This window comes from Lynx rufus, unplaced genomic scaffold (assembly GCF_022079265.1).
Source record: "Lynx rufus isolate CCGP_SWC_20201006 ecotype Redwood Valley unplaced genomic scaffold, mLynRuf1.p SCAF_2, whole genome shotgun sequence".
NCBI lineage: Eukaryota > Metazoa > Chordata > Mammalia > Carnivora > Felidae > Lynx > Lynx rufus.
This window is the reverse complement of record NW_025814834.1, coordinates 195,385,570-195,407,740: the sequence shown is the minus strand read 5'-3', so window position 1 is coordinate 195,407,740 and position 22,171 is coordinate 195,385,570. Positions and strand designations below refer to the sequence as shown.

Genomic DNA, 22,171 nt, shown 5'->3' with positions numbered 1-22,171 from the left:
ATTTTGGTCTAGCCTCCACACTAGGGGGTCTTCCTTAAAAAAACAAACAAACAAAAAAAAACAAAAACAATTTCTAATTTCCTTGCTCCAAAAACAAAACAAACAAAAACTTCACACACATAAAGGAATCTAACTTGAATCCCCCCCTTCCCAAACTATTAAAACTAAACTCCCTGACTTGCTTATGACTATTCTCCATCTACACAGCCAGTCTTATCTTCCACCATGTCCTGGGCCTGGTAAGTGCTCTGAACCATATGACTTCCTCCAGAGAGAACTCTGTACTTTCATACCACAGGATCATGGCTCATACTTTTCAGCTATTATGAATTTCCTCCTAGTCCTTCTATGCTTGCTCAATGTAAGTTTTACTTCTTCTGGAAGATCTTTGGATCACACCCTGCCCCAACTCCTCTGGAAGAATTCATTGGCCTTGCCTCTGTGTGTCTCCATGACACCCACACATTCTGTCAAATTCACCCTGTACTGATGTTACATACTCATCTTGATTATTTTCCCTATGAGACTATGGCCTTCAAGATAACGGACCTCTTCTGACCTTGTACCCTGGTACCCTGCTGCAGTATCTAGTACAGACTATGTGACCTGTACTAGAAGAGAAAATTTCATTAAAGAAATAGACACCATGAGTGGTTCTTGGTCAGAGAGCCCACCCTTCTCTATCTACCCACACTATTTCTTAGCTCAATCAACAAGCCCAGGGGGCCCCTGGTCTTTCCTTTTCTCCCCCCCATTCATTGCCCAGCTACCTCTGCTCCGTGTACGGCTGAATCTTTTGCACAATGATGTCGGAATCCAGCACCCCCAGGAGGACCCCAATCTGGCGGATGAACATCCCCTTCAGCCTCTCAGTTAGCTGACTGACGTTGACATCCAAGATGATCTCCACCAGGTTGTTTTTCCTGGGATCTGGAAAGCATGTGGATCAGTCATGGCTTTGGAAGTAGGAGAGTTAACACAGACCTGCCATTGTGTGTCTGTTCTGGCACAGGAGAAAAAGTAGTGAGAGCATTCAGGAATGCAACTGACCTCCTGCAAATGGAAAGGGACCATACTGAATTGCTACTAATGCAGTCTGGGGCTGGTGTGGAGAGCTCTATACCAACCTGACAATTACCACACGTGTGCTGGGGATCAGGCCATAACAGGGAGGCTAGGGGTTTGGTGAAGGGAGTGGGAAAGAAGAACACTTCGAGGTCTGTTCTCAAAGCTTCTGCCCAGCTGGCTTTGCTGAGCTCTCCAGGCCAAGTGGGGGATATGTACAATCTCTCCTGATCTGTGTCTGACTTTCAGTGCCTTGCTGTGCTCTGTCTACAACAATGGGAGGGAAAATGTCCATCTCAACAATCTTATTGATCCTGGAAATGCATCAGCCCTACAGGTTTGAAAACAGTAAACAAAAAATTTCCAGGCAGCCAAGAAACAAGGACTTCGCCTTAGAGCAATATCACAGCTGCACAATATTTTTACGGCTCTAGAACTGTGAGACCACTGTCCTTCATTTCTGTGTCCTAGAGGCTGTGCTACACTTGGAAGTTAAGTGATTAATCACAATACCTTATTCCCATAATTGGATGCACCATTTGCCTGTTCTGATGTATCATTTACATAATTAGTAGACTATCTGTGATCTGATTTTAAACACAGAAGAGACTTTACAGTGTCTTGGCTGTTGTCCTTCATAGAGGTAGGACAAGGACTGGAAGACCTGCCAAGATCCTTTCCCATCTAAGATACCTGTACATGAGCTTGGCCTATATAAACAAGAGTAGATTTAAAGTTAATACCTTCGTATCAGATGCTCAGGAATTTATAAAGCTCTACCCCACCCCATACTCATTTCCTCCCTAATACTAATCTAGCCTCAAAGCAAAATAAAAATATAGTTCTATGGAAGAAAGAAATTTTATCTCTATAAATCTGAAAAATGTAAAGGACATCAGTTACTTTACCTTCCTTGGATTATCAGATAAAGCCTGAGGCTGAACTTATAAAAATAAATTGTTTTCTGCAGCTGTGTGCTGATGAGGCATCATGACTCAAGTTATTTCTCTGCTCAGATTCCCGAAGCACCCAGAGCCCTCTCTCATCTGTCACGTGGTGAGTAGGCAGTGCTGGACTAGGGGCACAAAGGCCTGGCTCTGACACAACTGCTGTGTGACGCTGAGCAAGCCCTGCCCTCTCTGAGTTTCAGTTTCTCCATCTGAGATGAGTTGGGGAGCAGGGATCCACACTCACTCCTGTATGGGTAGGAGGGATACTGCTGGAACAGAGTCTCCAAGGATTTTTCAGCTTGGGGTTTCTAGAGTGTTTAGAAGCTGGCTTTGCCACTTGGCTCTGTTCTTGCTGGGCAGAAGGGGTCCCAGGACTGAGGTCCTGCTGGGCTGAGCCGGCAGTCCCACCCAGTCCCAGCGCCAGATGAACTCACCAGGCTTCACCTCCACGGTGGTCCGGTCTGTGTCACTTTCCCCCTTCGCATCAGTCACATGCAGGTGAAATGTGTAGGTGCCCTCAACCAGGTTGGAAAGAAAGAGGATCGGGTGGTGGTCAGAGTGATTCAGCACCTCCTATGGAGTTGAACAACATGGCTACGTTGCAGAGCAAGACCACACTCCTTTCTTGGGGTCAGGTACTGCTTCTGTTAGGACTAGGCCCCCTCTGGGAAGCTACTGCTTTTGTAACAGCTCTGAAGCCCACAGCTGCCAAGATCAGGGCAGAGGAACATATTCTGTGCCATACTAACTTGCAGAGTGGCCCTAGGAAAGTCATTCAGGATCCTTGGATTTCAGAGGGCAATCCAGGTTTGACACAAGACCCCTTGGTTAAAACAGATACTGGGATGTTTGGCTCAGCCTCCTCTCCCCATCTCACCACCTTGACCCCATATAGCTCTCTAGTTCCTGGCACTTACGCCTGCCGCTGGGCTCCCCTCATCTCGGGTCCAGAGGTAGCTGACTATTGCCTTATCATCTGAGGACTTGGAGCCATCCAGTTCTGCTGTGTCCGTGGGCAAGGTAATCACCACACTCCCAGTTATCTTGGCTACAGGTGGTTTGTTCATTTCTAACCAAAGAGACATCAATGAAATGACATAACATTCTGGAAAAGAAAGAATGCTTCTTCATGATGCTAATGGGGAAATTAACATCAAAAGCATTTTAAGGGGCACCTGGGTAGCTTACTTGGTTAAGCATCCGACTCATGGTTTCAGCTCAGGTAATGATTTCACGGTTCGTGAGATTGAGCCCCACATCGAGCCTGTCATGGAGTCTGCTTGGGATTCTCTCTCTTTCTCTGTCCCTCCCCACTCATGCTCTCTCTCTCTCAAGATAAATAAACTTAAAAAAAAAAAAAGCATCTTAAATGGAGAACTGTTTTAATTGCCTATCCATGCCAGCAACTAACAGTGTAGTAGAATTTTTTGACAATAAACCAACTTTTAGTTAGTTGGGGGTTAGGACCCAGTGAAGACCAGGCTTCAGTTCCCCTCTCTCCATGCTAAATAAAACCCAGGCAGAGCCAGAGAGCTCATGATTAATAGTATAAATTTGAAGCCACCAGTGTCACAGGTCCTGAGACTCCAGTCCCGCCCAGAGTGACATTCTTCTGACACCATACAGCAGAGGGAACAAGCATAGTTTTCTTCTGTGTCCTCCTAGCAGCTTCCCCTGGAAGGATTCCATCTCTTCGCTAGGGAAGCGCATGATGATTGGAAACAAAGGCCCAAACTGGTTTAAAGACCTGGAGGTTAGGTTTCATGCTGCTGATACCACAAATTCTCTTTACAGTATGGCCTAAAATGTTATTTTCTGAACATCTTCTTTTATTCTTTCCTTAATACTCTAATAGAGAAAAAGGAAAAAAAGACCTCTCTTCTCCTGCGCCACCCCCCTGCCCCCTGCCCCCCCACCCCCCCCACCCCCCCACCCCCGCAGCTTTGTTTACTCAGGTGTGTATTCTCTACTGAGCTCAAGATATTGTAGCTGGAGGCCACCTGTGCATCTCCCATCAGCTTACAGCCCTCTCCCAAGGCCATCACGGGTCACGTGCCTGTAAACCAGAGCAAGCCAATCAATGCTCGCCTCAAGTTGGCCTCAGCTGGCTCACAGGAGGAGCAGAGCAAACTACAGTGCAGGCCAGTCATTCTAAGGTCTGACAGCAGGTGTCACTGCAGCTAGCAGGAGAGTCACAGAAACCCCAGGTCTCAGCAGCAGAGGCAAAATAAAAATGCAAAGGAAAAAAACCTAATTCTTTCCCTATTCAATTGAGAAGGAAGGCAGGGGAAGGGTGACAAGAAATTAAAAGTCACCTTATAGGCACTCCCAATTAAAGGTTGTTTTAGAAAAGCACATAACAGGAGCCCCTGGGTGGCTCGGTCAGTTAAGCTTCCAACATCGGCTCAGGTCATGATCTCATGATTTGTGAGTTCGAGCCCTACATCGGGCTCTCTGCTGTCAGCACAGAGCCTGCTTCGGATCCTCTGTCTCCCCCTCTCTCTCTGCCCCTCCTCGCCTATCTCTCAAAAATAAACATTAAAAAGAAAAAAAGTTCATAACAGCTGCCCTTTCCCCCAACTTATCCCCCACCCCTTGTCTCTCATCAATTTCTGCAGCCAAAAAAGAGATGCCTGATTCCTCAGTTATCTCACCCAGAGGCTGCACCAACCCAAGACAGGGAGGTACCTTCTTTGACAATGACATTCACAGAACTTTGGCTTTGCAGGTTCCTCTCATCTTTGACGGTCAAGGTGAACACGTAGGTTCCTACTTGTAGCCCTGTCACAGTGGCGACACTGCTGTTAGCATTCTCGAGCTGCACCCCATCGGGTCCCCTGGACAAAGATGGAAACCAAAGGGTAGAGTTGTACCTGTCTGCTGTTCTTCCATCCTTGACTCAGCAGGAGCAGACAATTACTGCCTCAGCTGATGCACAAACTATTGTTTCCCAGACCTTGCGAGGACATGTTTAAAAATATTACATCTGGACAGAGTGTCATTTGGCACCAAAATACAGCTACCTGCTGATCAGAAAATTCCATTCACCAGCTTTCAAACACATCTAGCCTTATCCTTTTTATGAGTTTCTAGAACATTCAAACTCTGCTGTTCCAGTTTGTAAAAGGAAGAAAGCGCTCTGAGCAGGTCCCTGATCAAAAGAACGATTTCAGAGTGATGTTTCTGAAAAGCATTTCTGGCCCAGTAGTTGGTTCAGCTCTTGCCAGCAAAGAAGCAAAATGCGTTTCTTAATCATATGCCAAACTCCCTCCCACTGAAAAGTCAAGGAAAGGAAATGGGCCAAAGCTGCAGAGGAACTCTCAGCAAAACCATCCTCTTCTTAGCAGCTCTGAAGCCGAGCTCCCAGACAGGGGCCACAGAGGCCCCAGGACACCCTGCATCCTTCTTTCTCCCCTGTGGCCTCACATAGCAGCCTGCAGCCAGAGAGTGAGCTCTGTGCTAACATCCAGGCACAACTCTGCACATACCAGAGAGCCCTTCTGTTCAAGGAGCAGAACGCCCCAGAGAGCTTTGTTTAAAATTAAGAGATGACCAGAGAAATCTGCAGTCTTCCAGGTTTTTGCTTTATTTTGCTGTTTAAACATATAATCTCTGGCCCTAGTCATCCCTCCTGAAACAGACTCTCCTCCAAGAAGCTACTCTAAGCACTATTTCTGCTATACGATTTCTACTCAAATGAAGGTTTATCAGCTGTCTTTAACAGTTACGACGCAAACACACTGGGCTGAGGAGGATTAGGTTCTCCACAATAGTCAAGAGCTGAGGAAACGAGTTTCTAGAATCCAACTCACCAACTGTAAAGCCCAGTGGTTTCTATAGTCAAATTATAGCCCCTTCCCACCCATTTTGAATGCCCTAGTCACCAACAAAAACAAAAAAAAAAACTCAGTCTGTCCTTAGTTGCTACCTTTAGAAACTAAGAATGCTTTTTAACTCTTCCTTGGAATTCCTTTGCTTTCTGTGGGATCCTGCATACAATCTGAGTTCCATTTGTTATGGTTTAAAGGAGCTGAAAGAAACTGTGAGAACCAGAAATGGTTCGATTAGGTAATTCCAGCTTAATTAGTATTATTTTGGTTAGTGCCTTTGGCCTCTCACTAACATAATTGGTAAATGATGTCTTTAAGGAAACAATAACAGAGTAATGCTTTCATTGCGCAGATGAATTTTCAGTTCTCTTTAATAGCTGCTCTGCCCTATCCACACTGCCAGCCTTACCCAGTTAATTTTGAGCAACAGTATTTTTCTGCTCCATTACCCCTTCCATCCCGCCTCTCAAGTGTAATTAAACTATGCATTTCGGCAGATGGATTGTACCTGTAAAAGCACCAGGACCACAAAGTACTAACTGGGGACTAGCTGATGATAAGCATACTTTTTTCTTACAAAAATTATGTTATATCATTTTCTTAAGAGTTAGTTTAGATTGCTAACGTTTCTTTCTCAGTCACCAAGCCACCCCCGTTGCCCCCTTGGATAAGCCAGTAAGAACAAGTGAACTCTTAAAAGCAAGTGACATTTTGTTCTTCAAAGGTCTGGAGGCTGCATAAATAAGGGTTTTGTGTCAATACTCACTGTGTTTTCTCCCAGAGATAGGAGATAATTTTCTGATCATCTGAGCTTTTGCTGCCATCCAGGGTTGTGCTGTCCACAGGAAGGATCAGCTCCTTATCCGGGCCTGCATCTGCTTGTGGAGGCTTGTTGTTTTCTAGAAGACAGAGACACAGAGGTCAAAAGAAGGTAGTTTGGCTGGGAAAAGAGAGGAGCCACCGGGACATATGTTCTGGAAGCCATCAGGACTCTGCCTCTCTGCCCAGAGAACAATCAGATATTGTGGGTCAGGGAGCTCATGATGAATGTAAGACTGAAAGATATAAAACTATTCTGAAAGAACATGGCAGAACATAACAAAGTTGTAATGCCATGCTAAATTTGAAATGTAATACTATGGGAGTTCAAATGAAAGAGTCTGAGTGATAAGATAGGGCTTTCTTGAGGAAGTGGGCTTTAAGCTATCCCTTATAGGACATGGTAGGTTTTGGGATAACAGAGACTCTATCTGCTAGGTCCCCTGGCAGGCACGATGACTAGCCAAAGGCAAGGGCACAAGCTGAGGCTGTGAAGTACTCTTTCTCTCTAGCTCTGAAGAAAGCACTTGGAACGGACAAGTGAAGTTGCCAGGGTCCCCGTGGACTGGTGCCTCCCACTACCGCTGTGTAGCTCAGAACCCAAACCCTCTTCTCCCCTATGGTTCAAAGGACCAGCCAACAGAAGAGTCTGCGCTACAAGGTTGGAACTTACCAGGCTGCACAATAACAGTCACTTGAGCAGTGGCCTGCTGTCCTATCGTGTCAGTCACTGTGAGCTGGTAAGTGTAGTCTCCTTCTTGCATGGCAGAGAGCTGCAGGGTTGGTGTTCTAACACCCTGGATGTATAAATACAGACAAGTGGAAAAGCAGACTCCCAGAATCACAACATCATACAGTAAGTCCTACTCTGGTCTAAATGATGCACCCAGTTCTCTAAAGCTAGTGAGTGCAGCATCAAACACTGTGGGACATCCTGTTGAAAGTAAAAGGTTCCCGTTTCAAGGGAACAACCTTCCCTGACAGCAGCACTTTCAAATAACGTCAGAGCTCTCCCCAGGGAAAGGAGTACAGGAAACTGTGCACAGATAACCAAGATCATCAGTCTTTATGACCCAAGCCAGAAAGAAGGCCATGAGCATATAATAAAACAACATGCTTTTAAAACCATGTTCTTCCTGCTGAGGCCACTCAGTCATCAGAACAAAGCTGCCTCAGTAAAACATGGCAACTCAAGAGGTTATGCAATGCCATGCTGTCCCCTTGCAGGTTCGTGCAGATGCTGCAGCAGCAGAGAAACCGAACATCATATCTAAACAAAAGCCAGGTGAAATGTGAGCTTTAAGTCATGCCTCCGATTTGGAAACACAGTGTCAGAAGGAACATTATACCCAATTTAGGGCAATGCAGGAACTTCCTCTAGAAGAGTGAGCAAACCCTGGCAGCCTCTGGGCTGAATCTAGCTTGCAGGCATTGTGTTTGGCCTGCAGTGTCTTAGAAGTTGGAAATTTTCTTTTTTTTTAATTTTTTTAAGATTTTATTTTTAAGCAATCTGTACACTGAATGTGGGGCTCAAACTCACAACCCCAAGGCCAAGAGTCCCATGCTTCAGTGACAGCAGCCAGCCAAGCACCCCGAAAGTTGGAAATTTTCACATAAATGTCTAGAATTCCATTTTCTCTTGAAAAGCTGGTCTATCTAGGAATATATGAGAGCATATTTCCATGTGGCAACAACCAGCTGGACCTGAGGCACAGATGGCCACCTCAGTCAGGGGTTATGTTGTATGATTAGCCAAAGGCCCTATTCAGTTTTACTTACGTTACCTGCCTGGTGACAGATCTAGTCTCTTCTTAAATATCTCCTGAGAGAAGATGCTCACCATCTAGCCAGGCAGGCTACTCCAATCTGTGGCAGAGCTCATTAAGATCTGCACCCTTGTAGCATCAGAGTAGACTGACTCTCTGGAACTGTTCTAAAACAGCTCCCCTTTTTCATCTCATCTTTTTCTCTAATACTAAACACTGAAGACAAAGATTTTGCTAATGTGTTCATTAAAGGCCCCTTAAATTTTCTAAGTTTTTTTTTTTTTTTTTTTAATTCTAACCTTCAATGTTCTATATAAATCTGACTTTGGTAATTACAATGGGGCAAAAAGAAGCCTCCGTAGGGCAGCCAGCCTAGGAGCTCTGACTCCCCTGCACAAGAGAAGGCAGAAGCCGCTCCCTCCTACCTGCATCTCCACCACTTTCCCCTTGCTGCTTGGGCTGAGTGACCACTCATAGCTGGTGATGCCATGATCATCGGTGCTCTGGTTCCCAAAGAGGATGATGGAGTTTTGGGGCAGGGTGATCACTTGGTTGGGGCCCGCATTGGCCACAGGGGGATAATCCACGGCTTTGTTCACTGTCAGGCTCGCAGTGGTAGAGCTGGTTGCTCCATCAGAGTCTACTACAGTCAAGCTATCAGGGCAGAGAAAGCAGTGCAGTCAGGGATGGGCTTAAGGAAGAGGAATGTATCTGAGAAGACTGAAAATTGAGGCTAAGAAATACCAAGGCAGCAGGGGTACCAAATGGTAACCAAATCTTTACCCATTCTTCTTGCAAAGACAGAATAATACTAAATGCTAACACTGACTGAGTCCCAGGCACTGTTCCAGGTGCTTTCTATCTCACTAAATCCTCACAACAGCTCTATGAAGTACTATCCTCATTTTACTCCTCACATAGACAAGGAGACTGAGGCAGAGAGAGTCAGGACCTGAATCCAGGCAGTATGTCACCAGCACTGTTCTGGCCCACTGCCCACACTGTGTGTTCTGTGTGCTCGGGCCTTCACGAGCATTGTCTGGTCTGGCCCACACAACAACCGTAAAGAGCAGGCATCCTTAATCTCACTTTACGGGAAGCTGAGAGAGGCTGAGTCATCTCCCCAGGGCTATACAGTGGGCCAAGGTGCAAGCCCAGTTCTGTGACTGCAAAGCCCAGAAACCAAGCTTTAAGAACAGATAATCCCTTACAGGTGTGCTGTTTTGAAGGGACACATGCACCCCCATGTTTACAGCAGCACTATCAACAATAGCCAAAGTATGGAAAGAGCCCAAATGTCCATCGATGGATGAATGGATAAAGAAGATGTGGTATATATACACAAGAAGTACTACTCGGCAATCAAAAAGAATGAAATCTTGCCTTTGCAACTACATGAATGTAACTGGAGGGTATTATGCTAAGTGAAATTAGTCAGAGAAAGACAAAAATCATGACTTCACTCATATGAGGACTTTAAGAGACAAAACAGATGAACATAGGGAAGGGAAACAAAAATAATATAAAAGCAGGGAGGGGGACAAAACATAAGAGACTTCAAATATGGAGAACAAACAGAGGGTTACTAGAGGGGTGGAAGAGGGGGGATGGGCTAAATGGGTAAGGGGCATTAAGGAATCTACTCCTGAAATCATTGTTGCACTATATGCTAACTAATTTGGATGTAAATTTTAAAAAATAAAATAAAAAATAAATAAATAAATAAAAAATAAATAAAAATAAATAAATAAAAAGAACAGATAATCCCTGGCCCCTGAAGCTGTGGGGCTTAGAGGCATCCCAGTAAGTAGAGCAAGCTGACTGCAGCAGGCCCTCCTCTGTGCACACATTACAAGAAGGGGTGCCCCGGGCGGACAACCTTGAGGATGGACCAGGAGGGCTGGCTCTGGCAAGACAGGCGCCCGAGATGCAAATGAATTCTCCTACGCGACAGCCCCACAGTTTGTGCCAGTGTGAAATAGGATTTGCAAGAGAAAAAAAAAAATGTTCATTTATAAGAGCAGGCTTTTACCTAAATGATGCCTTCCAGCTGAACAGCCTAAAGCTTCTCTTGCCACCTCCAAATGTGAGCATAAGCAAGCAAGGAGGTTTGGGTTCCTTCCATTTTGCTGACAGAAAGAGGAAAAGCATCGAAAAGACATGTCGTTTGTTTAAATCTCACTGCCAGCCACAGACAGGGCCAGACACCTGTGGGGCTATGCCCCACAGCCTCACCTTCTACCCATGGCCTGAAGGGGAGTTTTGGTATTAGAGGCTTTTAGAAGAAGAGCACAAAAACATCAGACAAACAGACATGTGCAAATCAACAAACATTTCAAAAAAGAAAAATCCACAGAATCTTTCCTCTTTTTCCAGTTTCCTTGTTGTTTTCACATTTTTTTGTTTTCTTTTGTTTTGTTTTAAACATATCCTATTTGTCTCCTATTTCAGAGCAAAAGTAAGTTACAGACAAATGGCAAAAGGCAGCTACCCGTTATTCTTTCACCTCAAACAGTCCCGGGCTTCCATGCAAGGATACTGGACCCAATTAGCAGCTGACTACAGGGCCGGGGAAAGAGGCCACTGCCATATGAACATAGGGGAGAACGAAAGGTGAGTGGAACCAAACAGACTGGATCTTAATACTAATCAAACCCTCATCATTTCACAGATTGAAGGTTAGGAAAAAAAGAATCACCCCCAATACTGCATCCACCCAAATACTGTGGTTAAAAGTGCAGACCCGAGTCCTACTGCCTGTGTGACCCTGGGCAAGTTACTTAACTTCTCTGTGCCTAAATTTCTTAATCTACAAAATAATAGGATTAAATGAGCTACTGCATGGGAAGAGCTCAGAACAGTACTCACAATAATTGTTCAAGAAATAGTAGCTATTATTGTTACTTTTTTAAAAAGATCAACCTGGCCCAAGCTAAATTTCATAAATGCTAAAGCTCCTATATTAGAAATCTAAGGTAAAAAACCAACTCACATTTTCATTTTAAGCCCATGAGAAGGTTCCAACCCTGTTGAATGGCAGCTGCCTTTCAATCATCTGGTCTTGAGTCAATGAGAGTGCTAAGTCCTATTTATTTACATGGCAGGTGTTGTGCTAGGACATTTATCACTGTGCCCCTGGTAGTGTCTAAAACTTGACTCATCGCAGATCCAGTGGGGAAGACAGACACCCATGAATGAACTATTGCACCACGGTAGGTGCCACATAGAGGCACCAAGTGCAACAGTTCCGGGGAGAGACATATTCTCTCCTCTTGGAGGAGTCTCAGGACTCGTAGAAAACTGAGCAGGTCGCTAAGGATGGGCAGAACTCCAACAGATTGAGTAGAGCATTCAATGAACCATAAACAAAATATGTACAGGTCAAGTCAAGGAGTGGAACAGAATGAGCCCTGACTTGAGGGTTAGAGAACCTAGCTGAAACGTGTGACCCTAGAGAAGTTAGTAAATACACTGAGCCTCATTTTTCTCAGATGTAAAATGAGGATGGTATCATGTACATACAATGTTTGTATGATACTCACAAGTGCTCTGTAACATACAAGAAGTCTTGCAAACATAAAGAGGATGACTCTAGAGTCAGCCTCACACTCTTATTAATAACATCCTATAAAGTCGACACTAGTTCCCAGGACTATCTTTGAATCAAATTCTCTCAAAACGCCCCAAAAGATAAAGATCCTAGAAATCATATTGAAATAAAACACTAGTCAAAAGTAAAGATTTTGAGATCTCATAAGCTGAGGGAACATTTACCAAAGGGAAGGGACAAGATAGGAGTAGGTAGTTTCCTTCTAGATTTTTCCTGAGAAAAGGCAAAGGAAGGTGAGCCGTTTCACTTAATGACAGAAATCCTAAAAAAAAAAAAATGTTTGGAGATGTGCCAGATGCAGCTTTGAGAAGAGTTAACTGTGGTGGGTCCTGATCTACTATGCAAGAACATCTGCCCTAAAAACTTATCATTGGTGTGACCACAATCACCACAGGACTCAGAGAACTAATCGAGCCGAAGGCTGTATCATCAACTAAATCTACAATGACTTTGATATCTGTCAGAGTTACTCCTAGAGGAACATAAAACCCACAAGGGAAAAACACAGCCTAAGGTAAACTTGAAGGATCCTAATTTACCTGAAAGTGTAGTTCCCAGGGACGAGCTTACTTAGTTTTAATATGGCCGTATCTTCAGAAATCTTCTCTTCTCTCAGAGGTCCCTTAAGTTCTTCCCAATGGTATTGGACGATTTTATCATCATCAGTGCTTTCTTGACCATAAAGAAACATCAGTTACAACATGAAAGCACTGGGTCTCAGCACTTATCCAGCTTACACAAACTAGGGCAACTACCCAGAGATGTGAGGCTAGGAAAGCTTCATGAAATTACAAACTATCTCTCCAGAGTGTTTCTTCCCTAGGAGTATTGGGTCAGTCTGCCTCTCTATGAATATTCCACTGCGTAGTTATCCAAGGTCTCCAACACAGGCAATCTCTGGTTAAAATGCTACTGTATGAAAAAAGGAAAATCAAAAATTCTCAAACGCGTGAAAAGATACTCAGCCTCACTTAAAATAAGAGAAATGCACATTTAAATTACACTTCAAGTACTATATTTTTTTACCTACCCGACTGGTAAAGACCAAAGTTTCATAACACATATTATGGGTAAAGGTGTGGGGCAAGGCCCTCTCGCAAGTCATGGTGGACTTATGAGATACACCCTCTCCATAAAGAGTAATTTAGCACAATTTATCTTTGCCCTTACAGTTCCTCTTTGAGGAATCTATCCTACAGGTATATTTGCACATGTGTTAAATGTCACGCTTACAAGACTATTTATGGCAACGTTCTTTGTAATAACAAAAGACCAAAAATAACCTAATGGTCATCAACAGAGATTGAATGAAAACAAGTATATAGCCATACGACGACATTATACAGCCATGTAATGGAAGGCTATGTAATCATTAAGAGAAAAAAAAAAAATGAAACACTATTTCATGTACTGACTCAAAAAAATCTCCAACCTACAGAAACAAACATTGTACATAAAACTGTGTATTATGTGCTATCGTAAAGACTGTATATGTATTTTCATACATATGCATAGAATGCCTCTAGAAAGACCATAAAATAATACCGTTGATAGTCTGGAGGAAAACTGGACAGTTGGGAGACAAGGATGGTAGTGACTCTTCTCTTTATGCTTTTACTTACAATTTAACACTGACCTATTAAAAAATATAAAGTAAAATGGTAGTATGTGAACCCTCTGTACTTCTCTCATAAGTGCTGCTTCTTGTTCTCCCTTCTCTCTTTGCCTGCTATTCTTCTACCCTCCTCTTCTCACCAGTAACATAATGAAATGTTTAACCTTGCTAGAGATTCTTCTGCTCGTGCTCTGACTGCATCCGCCAAAAGCCGCTATTGGTGCCAAGACAATCAGTATAATGGGGCCTTAAGAGGTCTCTAAGGAAACCAAGCAAACTCTGGTGAGATGACAGGCCTGAAACGTCTTTCACATGCAGCCAGGACAAGTGGCAGAGATCCCAGAGTCTTCTCATGTCATCCACCAGGGGACACTACTCTGAAGGGTACAATGTTAACGAGCCCGGCCGGGGCATGGAGCACATTCTGCGAGTCTCTCCAGGAGGAGGCTGACAAGAGACTTGTTAGGCAGTGAGGGCTTGGGGAGAGCTCCTCAGTCAAGACCCTCAGTTACTTACCTTGCTATGAGAGGAGGGAGCTTTGTTTCCATAGCTAAAAATGGTGACTCTATCTAAGCAAATTTGAAAACCAGGAAGTTTCATACTAAAATAATGCTAAGTATATGCTCAATTCCACTTTCTTACCATCTCAAGAGAGCAGAAGTATTACTTCAAACAAGCCACATGGGGATTTTAAATGGGGTCTGTCTTGTTTTTTTACTTCCTAATCATTTGCTTGAGATGGGTAGTCCTCCCATAACATGGTCAAGAAGATGGGCCTATACAGAATGTGGACACAGTTGGCCCTGAATCTTCTACCAGACTTTTCTATCATAGTTCATAGTGAATGCTCTTCTAAAACATCACGTCTAGACAAATACTCACGGCTGCCATCAATGACTGTAGAAGTGGTTGGCAAAGAGATCTCCTGGAACTGTGGTGACACAATGGCAACGGGAGGCCGATTCTTACGAGGCTCTGCAGGAAAATGACCCAGAAGAAATTGGAAGAGGGGCTTTCTAAATTAGAGGAGGAGCAGGCCTATGTGAATGGATTATAAATCTGCTTCCATTACATAATTGATTTATTGGTTGCAGCATCACCAAATTAGAAAGTCACAAGACCAGGCTGCCATTCTACCATAAGATACCTGGAAGTGTTAAACCCTCTTCCAGGCCTGAAGATAGGCTCTGGTGCTGTCTTGTTCATGAAAAGTACTACAGCAGCACAAGCTGAGTAGAGGTGGATAACAAACAAGCTTTGTGCAATAAAGGCCTTGGCAAGCAAACTATTCCTTGGCACGGACTGTGCTAAAAAGACAATGGGAGATTTCTCAACCATCCCTGAGCTGATTGTGTGTGAGGTGACTAGGCCTGAGTGATGGGAGGGTCACAAACCACACTGTCTACTCAAGTGACTGTGAGCTAAAAACCCAATGGCCTTTTGAGAAATAATCCAATGGTCTTGATGTTAAACACATTTTTAATAAAGTGAAAGGACTACCTTGGTTACAAAGTTCAAGGAACAAAGAGAAAATAAAATCTATTACCAACAAAGGCAGAAAATACCATTTTCCAACTTCCCCCAAATTTCCCTGAAAATGCAAAACAAGATACTTTGCTACTGCACTGTAATTTACCAATGGTGGATCAGTTAAAAAAGAATGATGGGATTTGGTTTCCAAAGTGAAAGAAGACTGGCAAGGTTTAAATGAGGAATTTTGTGTGCAAAACCCGTATCTGGAAAGAGATCAGAAAGAGCCAGCCATTTGGCTGATTCTCCTTCTACATACTTCTCCTAAGCTCCTGGCTTTCTTGTGTCTCTTAATCACAACACATGGTCCTCTCTCAGCATGACCTACTTGGAGAAGTAATTCTCAGACAGACAGGCTATCGTTCAGGCCATACTGCACTGGGGGCCATGTGACTACTGTTTCTCCACCCAGCCAAATGTTCCAACTAGAACCAAAGTATATACTCTGCCACCTTAATCTTTTACTACATTGAACTAGGAATTGCCCAGTGAACATATTTAAAAAAAAAAAAAAAAAAAAAAAAAAGAATGGGAAACAAAAACCCCTCAAGTCAAATCTCCCCCTCTTTGGGAATCCTGCAGAGGGAGCAATGGAGACTCAGCCACAGCTTGGAAACACATACCTGGTTTTACTGTCACGTTTACATAGCCTTCCCCATGGGTATTTTGACCATCTACAATCACTCTGAATTCATACAGGCCTGGAGTAAGCTGTGGGAGTGAAAGAAGACAACCACAAAGAACAGCAATTCTATGTAAAATAACACGTATATCTGAACTTGCCATGCTGATACTGAACTCTCTTTTTTGCACTGTTTCCAAAATGGAGAAAGTAAACTAGCTAAGGAGATGAAACAATGAATTATAAACTAAAAAACCATAGCTTTTAATGTGAATCTTATTACCAGCTGACTCTAGAACAACAAAAGGGAATTCAATATCTCTATACTCCCATTTTCTTTTCAGAAGAACATTAAGGGCCCAACCATCCTATTTCACAGAGTTATGAAATTAAAATAATCATCTGTGCAAAGAAAACCATTTTGTAAAACTACCAAATAGCTCCCAAATATCTGAATATTTTTCCCTCCTGATTTCCACTAACGGTATAAACATAATATAAAGAAAATCACCCACAATCCCACTGTCTTAACACATCAGGTAACTGTATTTCTTCTCCTTCCAATCCTTGACCACATATAAAAAAATAGTTTTTAAGTAGTTCATTCATTCAGCAAACATTTACTGAGAACCAATCATGTACTGGACATTATCCTAGGCTTGGGGTTTAGAGATGAATAAGATAAGATTACTACCGTCAAAGAACTGGACTTTCAGGGTCCAGTTAAAATCAAGGTGTGCATCAAGCTTTTTTGTTGTTCTTGTTATTTCATGTCTTTTATTAACCCATATAGAATTCCTTGTCTTCCAGATTATTGAAGCAACAGGTCAGAAAACACTTACCAAATAGTGCCAAAGTGGCTAGTAATAAAAACTCCAGCACCACATTCATCTGAAAGGCACTCCAGATGAAGGTGATTGATTTGGCCATTCTCATCCACCTTATGGTATTTCAAGACAGACAGCTGAACCTTCTTTCTCTTATGCTTATTCTTCTCGGGAGTGGTGTAAGACTTCTTCCTTTCCTTCCTTCCTCTTTTTTTTTTTTTTTTTAATGTTTACTTTTGAGAGAAAGAAAGAGAGAGCACGAGCAGGGGAAGGGCAGAGACAGAAAGGGAGACAGAGAATCCTAAGCAGGCTCTGCACTGTCAGCACAGAGCCTGATGCGGGGCTTGATCCCACAAACCGGAGATCATGACCTGAGCTGAAATCAAGAGTCAGATGCTTAACCGACTGAGTCACCCAGGCTTCTCTCTTCTTCCTTTTCTTAGCACCACCACAAAGTCGCAACAGAAGATGAAGAGTGGACTCCTTTTGAATGCTACAGTCAGATAAAGTATGTCCATCTTCCAGTTGCTTGCAAGAGAAGATCAGTCTGTGCTGATCAGGAGGAGTTCCTTTCTTATCCTGAATCTTGGCCTTTACATTTTCTATTGTATCCAAGGGTTCAACCTCGAGAGTGACGATCTTCCTCATATGGGTTTTCATGAAAATCTGCAACTTGGCGGTGGTTCCACTGCAGATGGTGGATCGGAAAGAGAAACCCGCATCAAGCTTTTTATTATTCTTTCTTCTGTTCATGTAACATGAACACTTTCCTCAGTATAACAGTCTTTTTAATGGTCATTTTAAAGCTACAGAATAGTACATGAGTGACTGTGTCATATCACACAGGCATTCCACATTGTTGAGTATTTGGGTTGTTTCCAGATCTTTATGCTGTGATGAACATCATTCAGACAAATGAGGTTTTTCCTTTCTTCTGAATTATGCTCTTTGAGAACATGCTAACTGACTAACATTTCTGACGTTTTTCTTCTTGTAACGCTTTTATTTCTTGGCTTTCACTTCTCTGTCCACTCCCATTTCCTTCAGTTTCTTCTTCCTTCCACACCTTTAAGGACAACATTCCCCAGGATTCTAATTGCAACCTGTTTATTTCTTCACTGTACGCACTGTCTCTGGATGATCTCATCTATTACCATGGTGTCAGTGTCATTTCTTTGAGGTTGCTGTGAAGATTTATCTCTCTAGCCCAGATCTGTGTCCTGATCTCTAGTCCCTGATCCCAGCTACTTCCTGGACACCTCCACTCAAATGTTTCACAGGTACCTCAAACTCACTCTGTCCAAAAATGACTTAATCATCTGTAAACCTCACCCAAACTTGCCTCTCTTTCTGTGTTCCTCATTTCAGTGAATATCACCACCGTCGCACTGACATCTACCCAGGTGCCTAAGCCAAAAGGCTAGAATTATCCTAGACTTTTCTTTCTCAACACCACCACCCAATTAATTGATCACCAGGTCTAATTGAGTCGACCTCCATATAATATTTCTCACATCCACTCACTTCTCTCTGTTCACATTGCCATCACCTTAGATTTCAACGATCACAGCACAGCTGTTAAAAGCAAGAGCTTCAGGAATGGAAAGTTCCAGTTCAAATCTACCAATTAATAACAGCATGAACTTTGGCTAAGTCACTTAATTTTTCTAATTTTTAGTTCTGTCATTTGTAAAACAGATATTAATACCTACATGTTGGGGTTGTTATGAAGATAAAATGAAACAAGTGCATAAAACAATTAGCACTATGTCTGGCACATGGTAGGAACTCAACAGGTGATCTTTAAGTTTTATTTTATTTATTTAGTCTTTTGAAGTGCCTGGGTGGCTCAGTTGGTTGAGCATCTGACTTTTGATTTTGAACTCAGGTCATGATCCCAGGGTCATGGGATCAAGCCCCACATCAGGCTCTGCACTGAGCGTGGAGCCTGCTTGGGATTCTCTTTCTTTCTGTCCCTCTATCCCTTTCCCCAACTTATGCTCACTCTTTCTCTCTCAAATGAAAACAATTTTTAAAATAAAACTTTATTTATTTAGTTTTTTTTTTTTTTTTTTTTTTACTCAGGCTATTACCATCTCACACCTACATTTGTCAACAGATTCTCCATTGGTTTCCCTGGTTTGAGTCTTACCTCCTCTAATCTGCAGGCGGGGTGATCTTTCTAAACTGAAAATCTAAATAAGTCTTTCTGCTGTTTAAAACCTTTCAAAAGCTCCCTAGTCCCTATGGATAAGCTTCTAAGTCCTCAGGTTGGTATAAGACTCTGTGTGATCTGATCCCTGCATCTCTCTGACTTCTTTGTGCCACTGTTCTTCTCATGCTAGAGGGTCCAGTCACACTGAACCACATGGAATTCCCTTTTTCCCACATTTTCCCTCTAATATTTGGCCCAATGGATATATTGCTTCTCCTGCATGGGGTATCTGCACTCCATCCTTTACCCAGCACTCCATCATGACCAAGCCAGGCAAACTCTAAGAAATCAAACTCCCCGGGGCTTCAATACCCCCTGCACCAACCTAGTGCATCCCCTGTTATAACTGCCTGCTTCTGCTCAGTATCACCCATGAGACTCTATTGTCCTTGAATGTGAAGATTTTGATCAATTCACTGGTAAATCTCCAATGCCTGACACATAACTAGTATACAATGAACAACAGAAAGAAGAGAAAGAAAGAAAGAATGAATGAATGAATGAGCATGCTCGGCCAAAGAATATGAACATTTTTATGGCTCTTAATAACTACACTGAATCTCAAAAAAGACTGAGCCAATTTACACAGTCTTGTGGCCGCAAAAAACTTAGCTTATCTCCCAAATTCTAAAATCCTTATGTTACCCTTAAAAGCTGTTTAGTGTATATTTTCAGCTATCACCACCATGCTTATACAGTCTTCTCACCATAAATGAACATTTGAGAGTCATACACTAACAAATACTGGATGCCAGCCAGACTTTTGGAGGATTCACTTCTGAAAGACTTCCTGATTTAAGTGTGAGCAGAAAATTTTACATTACACATTTTAGAAAATGGTCAGCACCTCTTCCCTGGCCCCACAAATGAGAGGAGGCAAATTCACCTTGGATAGTTTGAGGATCTGGGAATGTTTCCCTTCCATCTCGCCACTGTAGTCTTCGGGATGAGTAATCAGCTGCCAGTCGTAGGTGTAGGTTTCTCCTATAGAAGGGCAGTTACAAAAATCATGAAAACACACACCTACACACAAGGAGGGCAGCCACACATCCTGCCAATAACAAATCTCTTTTAAATCTTGACAAGGATTTAGTTTTTAAGATTCCACCCCAAAGCCTATAGGGAAAACCAAACGTTTTGTTGAAAAAAGAGATTCTGCTGACTCAGCTACAGTCAGGGCTTCTTCTACTTTCTCCCAGCAGTGCTCTTTCCTGCCCCATATCCACCCTCCCATTGAGAGAGGCCAATCCTCCCTCCAAATACTGGGTTGCTCATGGTGTGGTGTCACACTGAAAGTACATGCCCTACCAACCACTATAGATGAACTTACTGGGAACAAAGGCCATTTTCTTGCAAAACTTCTTTTGCAACAAAGAACAGCAATGACTTCTAAATAACATGGTTCAAAAATAGCTTTTTTACAGAGTGCTAACAATGCTTGTCTCACTGAGGTCATCACACCCCGGTGAGTTAAAAGAGCTACTTCATTCCTGCTGAGCTAAATAACACACTGCAGAAGATGGTAGGGGATGGCCCATTTAAAACAGGCCCCACTGAAATTAATTAAGATCAAATGAAGCATTAAATGGTCCTCATTTGTAGCTCAGACTATATGACTGAGTAGGGCAAGGACAGAATCCTATTATCTAAATGGAATCCCTCCTTCGTGAAAGTGGTCTTAAATTTGGGGGAGGGAGGAACTAAGTTCATGTCTGGCTAGGGAACGAAGGCTTAGTTTACATTACTACTCAAAAGGAAAAAAGAAAAAAAAAAAAACCTCAAAAGCATAACAGAGAATGGCCAAACCTAATTCCAAGATAGCCTTCATCTGAAGACCAGATTTTATTTTATAAGCCTAAGATATGAGATCTATTACTCTTCCTTCCTCCCCAAAATACTAGTTTTGTGTTGGCCAGCCGTCAGCCCTGCGCAGCTCTCACAAATGTATTATGCAGAAGTCAGGTTAGGTGAGAAGCAGGAAAGAAACTGCAGCAGTGGGACTGGTGCTAAGAGATGACATTTCTTCCAACTGTAATTGGAAATTTTTTTCCACACAGAAAACAGACTCACACCAGTTTGGGAACTGACAATTTTATAATATCTAAGGCTGGCAATGCAATTTCAAGAAAGGACAATATTCCTAGGACAGAAGAGCTTGGGGGATGCATTATGCCTTACAGCCTAAAATTTGCCCAAGGGTAGGAACAACTGAGGATAGGTCTGCTAGACAGAATGCTGGTTTAAATGATTCAGGGCAGTGGTTTTCAAACCATGCCTCCGAACCCCAGAGAGATCCTGAGAGGCGCTTCAGGGACTGTCACAGGAGATGAGGGGGAGGAAGAGTAGGCAGAGCTGGTCCTGTTCATCTGTCCTCAACCTTTGAAAATCTGAAACCATTCATCTCATGTATCTGATAAAGGCTGAGCAACTCATGGAGAGGAGAGTTGAAAAGAATCTGTTTCTTGGGGCGTCTGGGTGGCTCAGTCAGTTAAGCGTCTGACTTCAGCTCAGGTCACGATCTCACGGTTCGTGAGTTCGAGCCCCGCATCGGGCTCTGTGCTGACAGCTCAGAGCCTGGAGCCTGCTTCAGATTCTGTGTCTCCCTCTCTCTCGGCTCCTCCTCCGCTCATGCTCTGTCTCTCTCTCTCTTTCAAAAATAAATAAAAACATTAAAAAAAAAATTTTTTTTAAAAGAAAAGAATCTGTTTCTCAACCTATGTGGTTTGGAATACTGATCTACAAGGTGACAGCACCACACAGACATGAACATGCAAACAGGGGTTAGACAAGAAGATAAGGCAGAACTCAGCTGCTTTTACAAAACAGTGGAGGCAACCACAGCTCAAGGCTGTTCTCTCCTCACCTCCATCTTCAAAGGCCACCCAATTCATTCACCTTAACTTACCACCAGAGCGGGGAAGGAAAAAGCTTCTCTGGAGGAAGTTGGAATGAACTGATAATTTGAGGGCAGACATATAGAACAGAGAGGGCATTTAGGTTCTGGAAAAGTACTTTTGCATAAATATGCTATTTGGTATTAGGCCTATTAGAAAGCAGGACTACTATACAGGACGAGAGTACATGTACCTAAAATGGGAGGACTCCAACCTGAATCCTAGAGTAGGACATTCTTCTTGACTCACCTTTAATGAGGGGAACATAAACCCAATGCAACCATTTTCCATCAAAGTATGCTTCACTACTGTCAAAGGAAGTTTTAAGAAGCGCATATATGTTTCTAAGTCAAATTCTGGTCTATCAACATATACTTCAAAGGTGAAAGGGATACTCATAGTATAAAAGTTTTCTTAAATACTGAATG

At 42.9% G+C, this 22,171-nt stretch overlaps 1 protein-coding gene across 3 annotated transcripts in view; it reads right to left on the bottom strand.

Annotated features, from left to right (window-relative positions):
• Window positions 1-22,171, bottom strand: part of KIAA0319L (KIAA0319 like) — a 95,532-nt gene that overhangs the window by 13,503 nt on the left and 59,858 nt on the right. For all 3 annotated transcript variants that reach the window (XM_047082475.1, XM_047082474.1, XM_047082473.1), the window contains 11 exons: window positions 19,736-19,833; window positions 15,809-15,896; window positions 14,538-14,630; window positions 12,580-12,712; window positions 8,856-9,084; window positions 7,338-7,461; window positions 6,612-6,744; window positions 4,704-4,852; window positions 2,933-3,084; window positions 2,450-2,588; window positions 771-930 (listed from right to left, as the gene is read on the bottom strand). In XM_047082475.1, coding sequence (XP_046938431.1) covers window positions 771-930; window positions 2,450-2,588; window positions 2,933-3,084; window positions 4,704-4,852; window positions 6,612-6,744; window positions 7,338-7,461; window positions 8,856-9,084; window positions 12,580-12,712; window positions 14,538-14,630; window positions 15,809-15,896; window positions 19,736-19,833 — 1,498 coding nt within the window. The remainder of the gene's footprint in view (window positions 1-770; window positions 931-2,449; window positions 2,589-2,932; window positions 3,085-4,703; window positions 4,853-6,611; window positions 6,745-7,337; window positions 7,462-8,855; window positions 9,085-12,579; window positions 12,713-14,537; window positions 14,631-15,808; window positions 15,897-19,735; window positions 19,834-22,171) is intronic.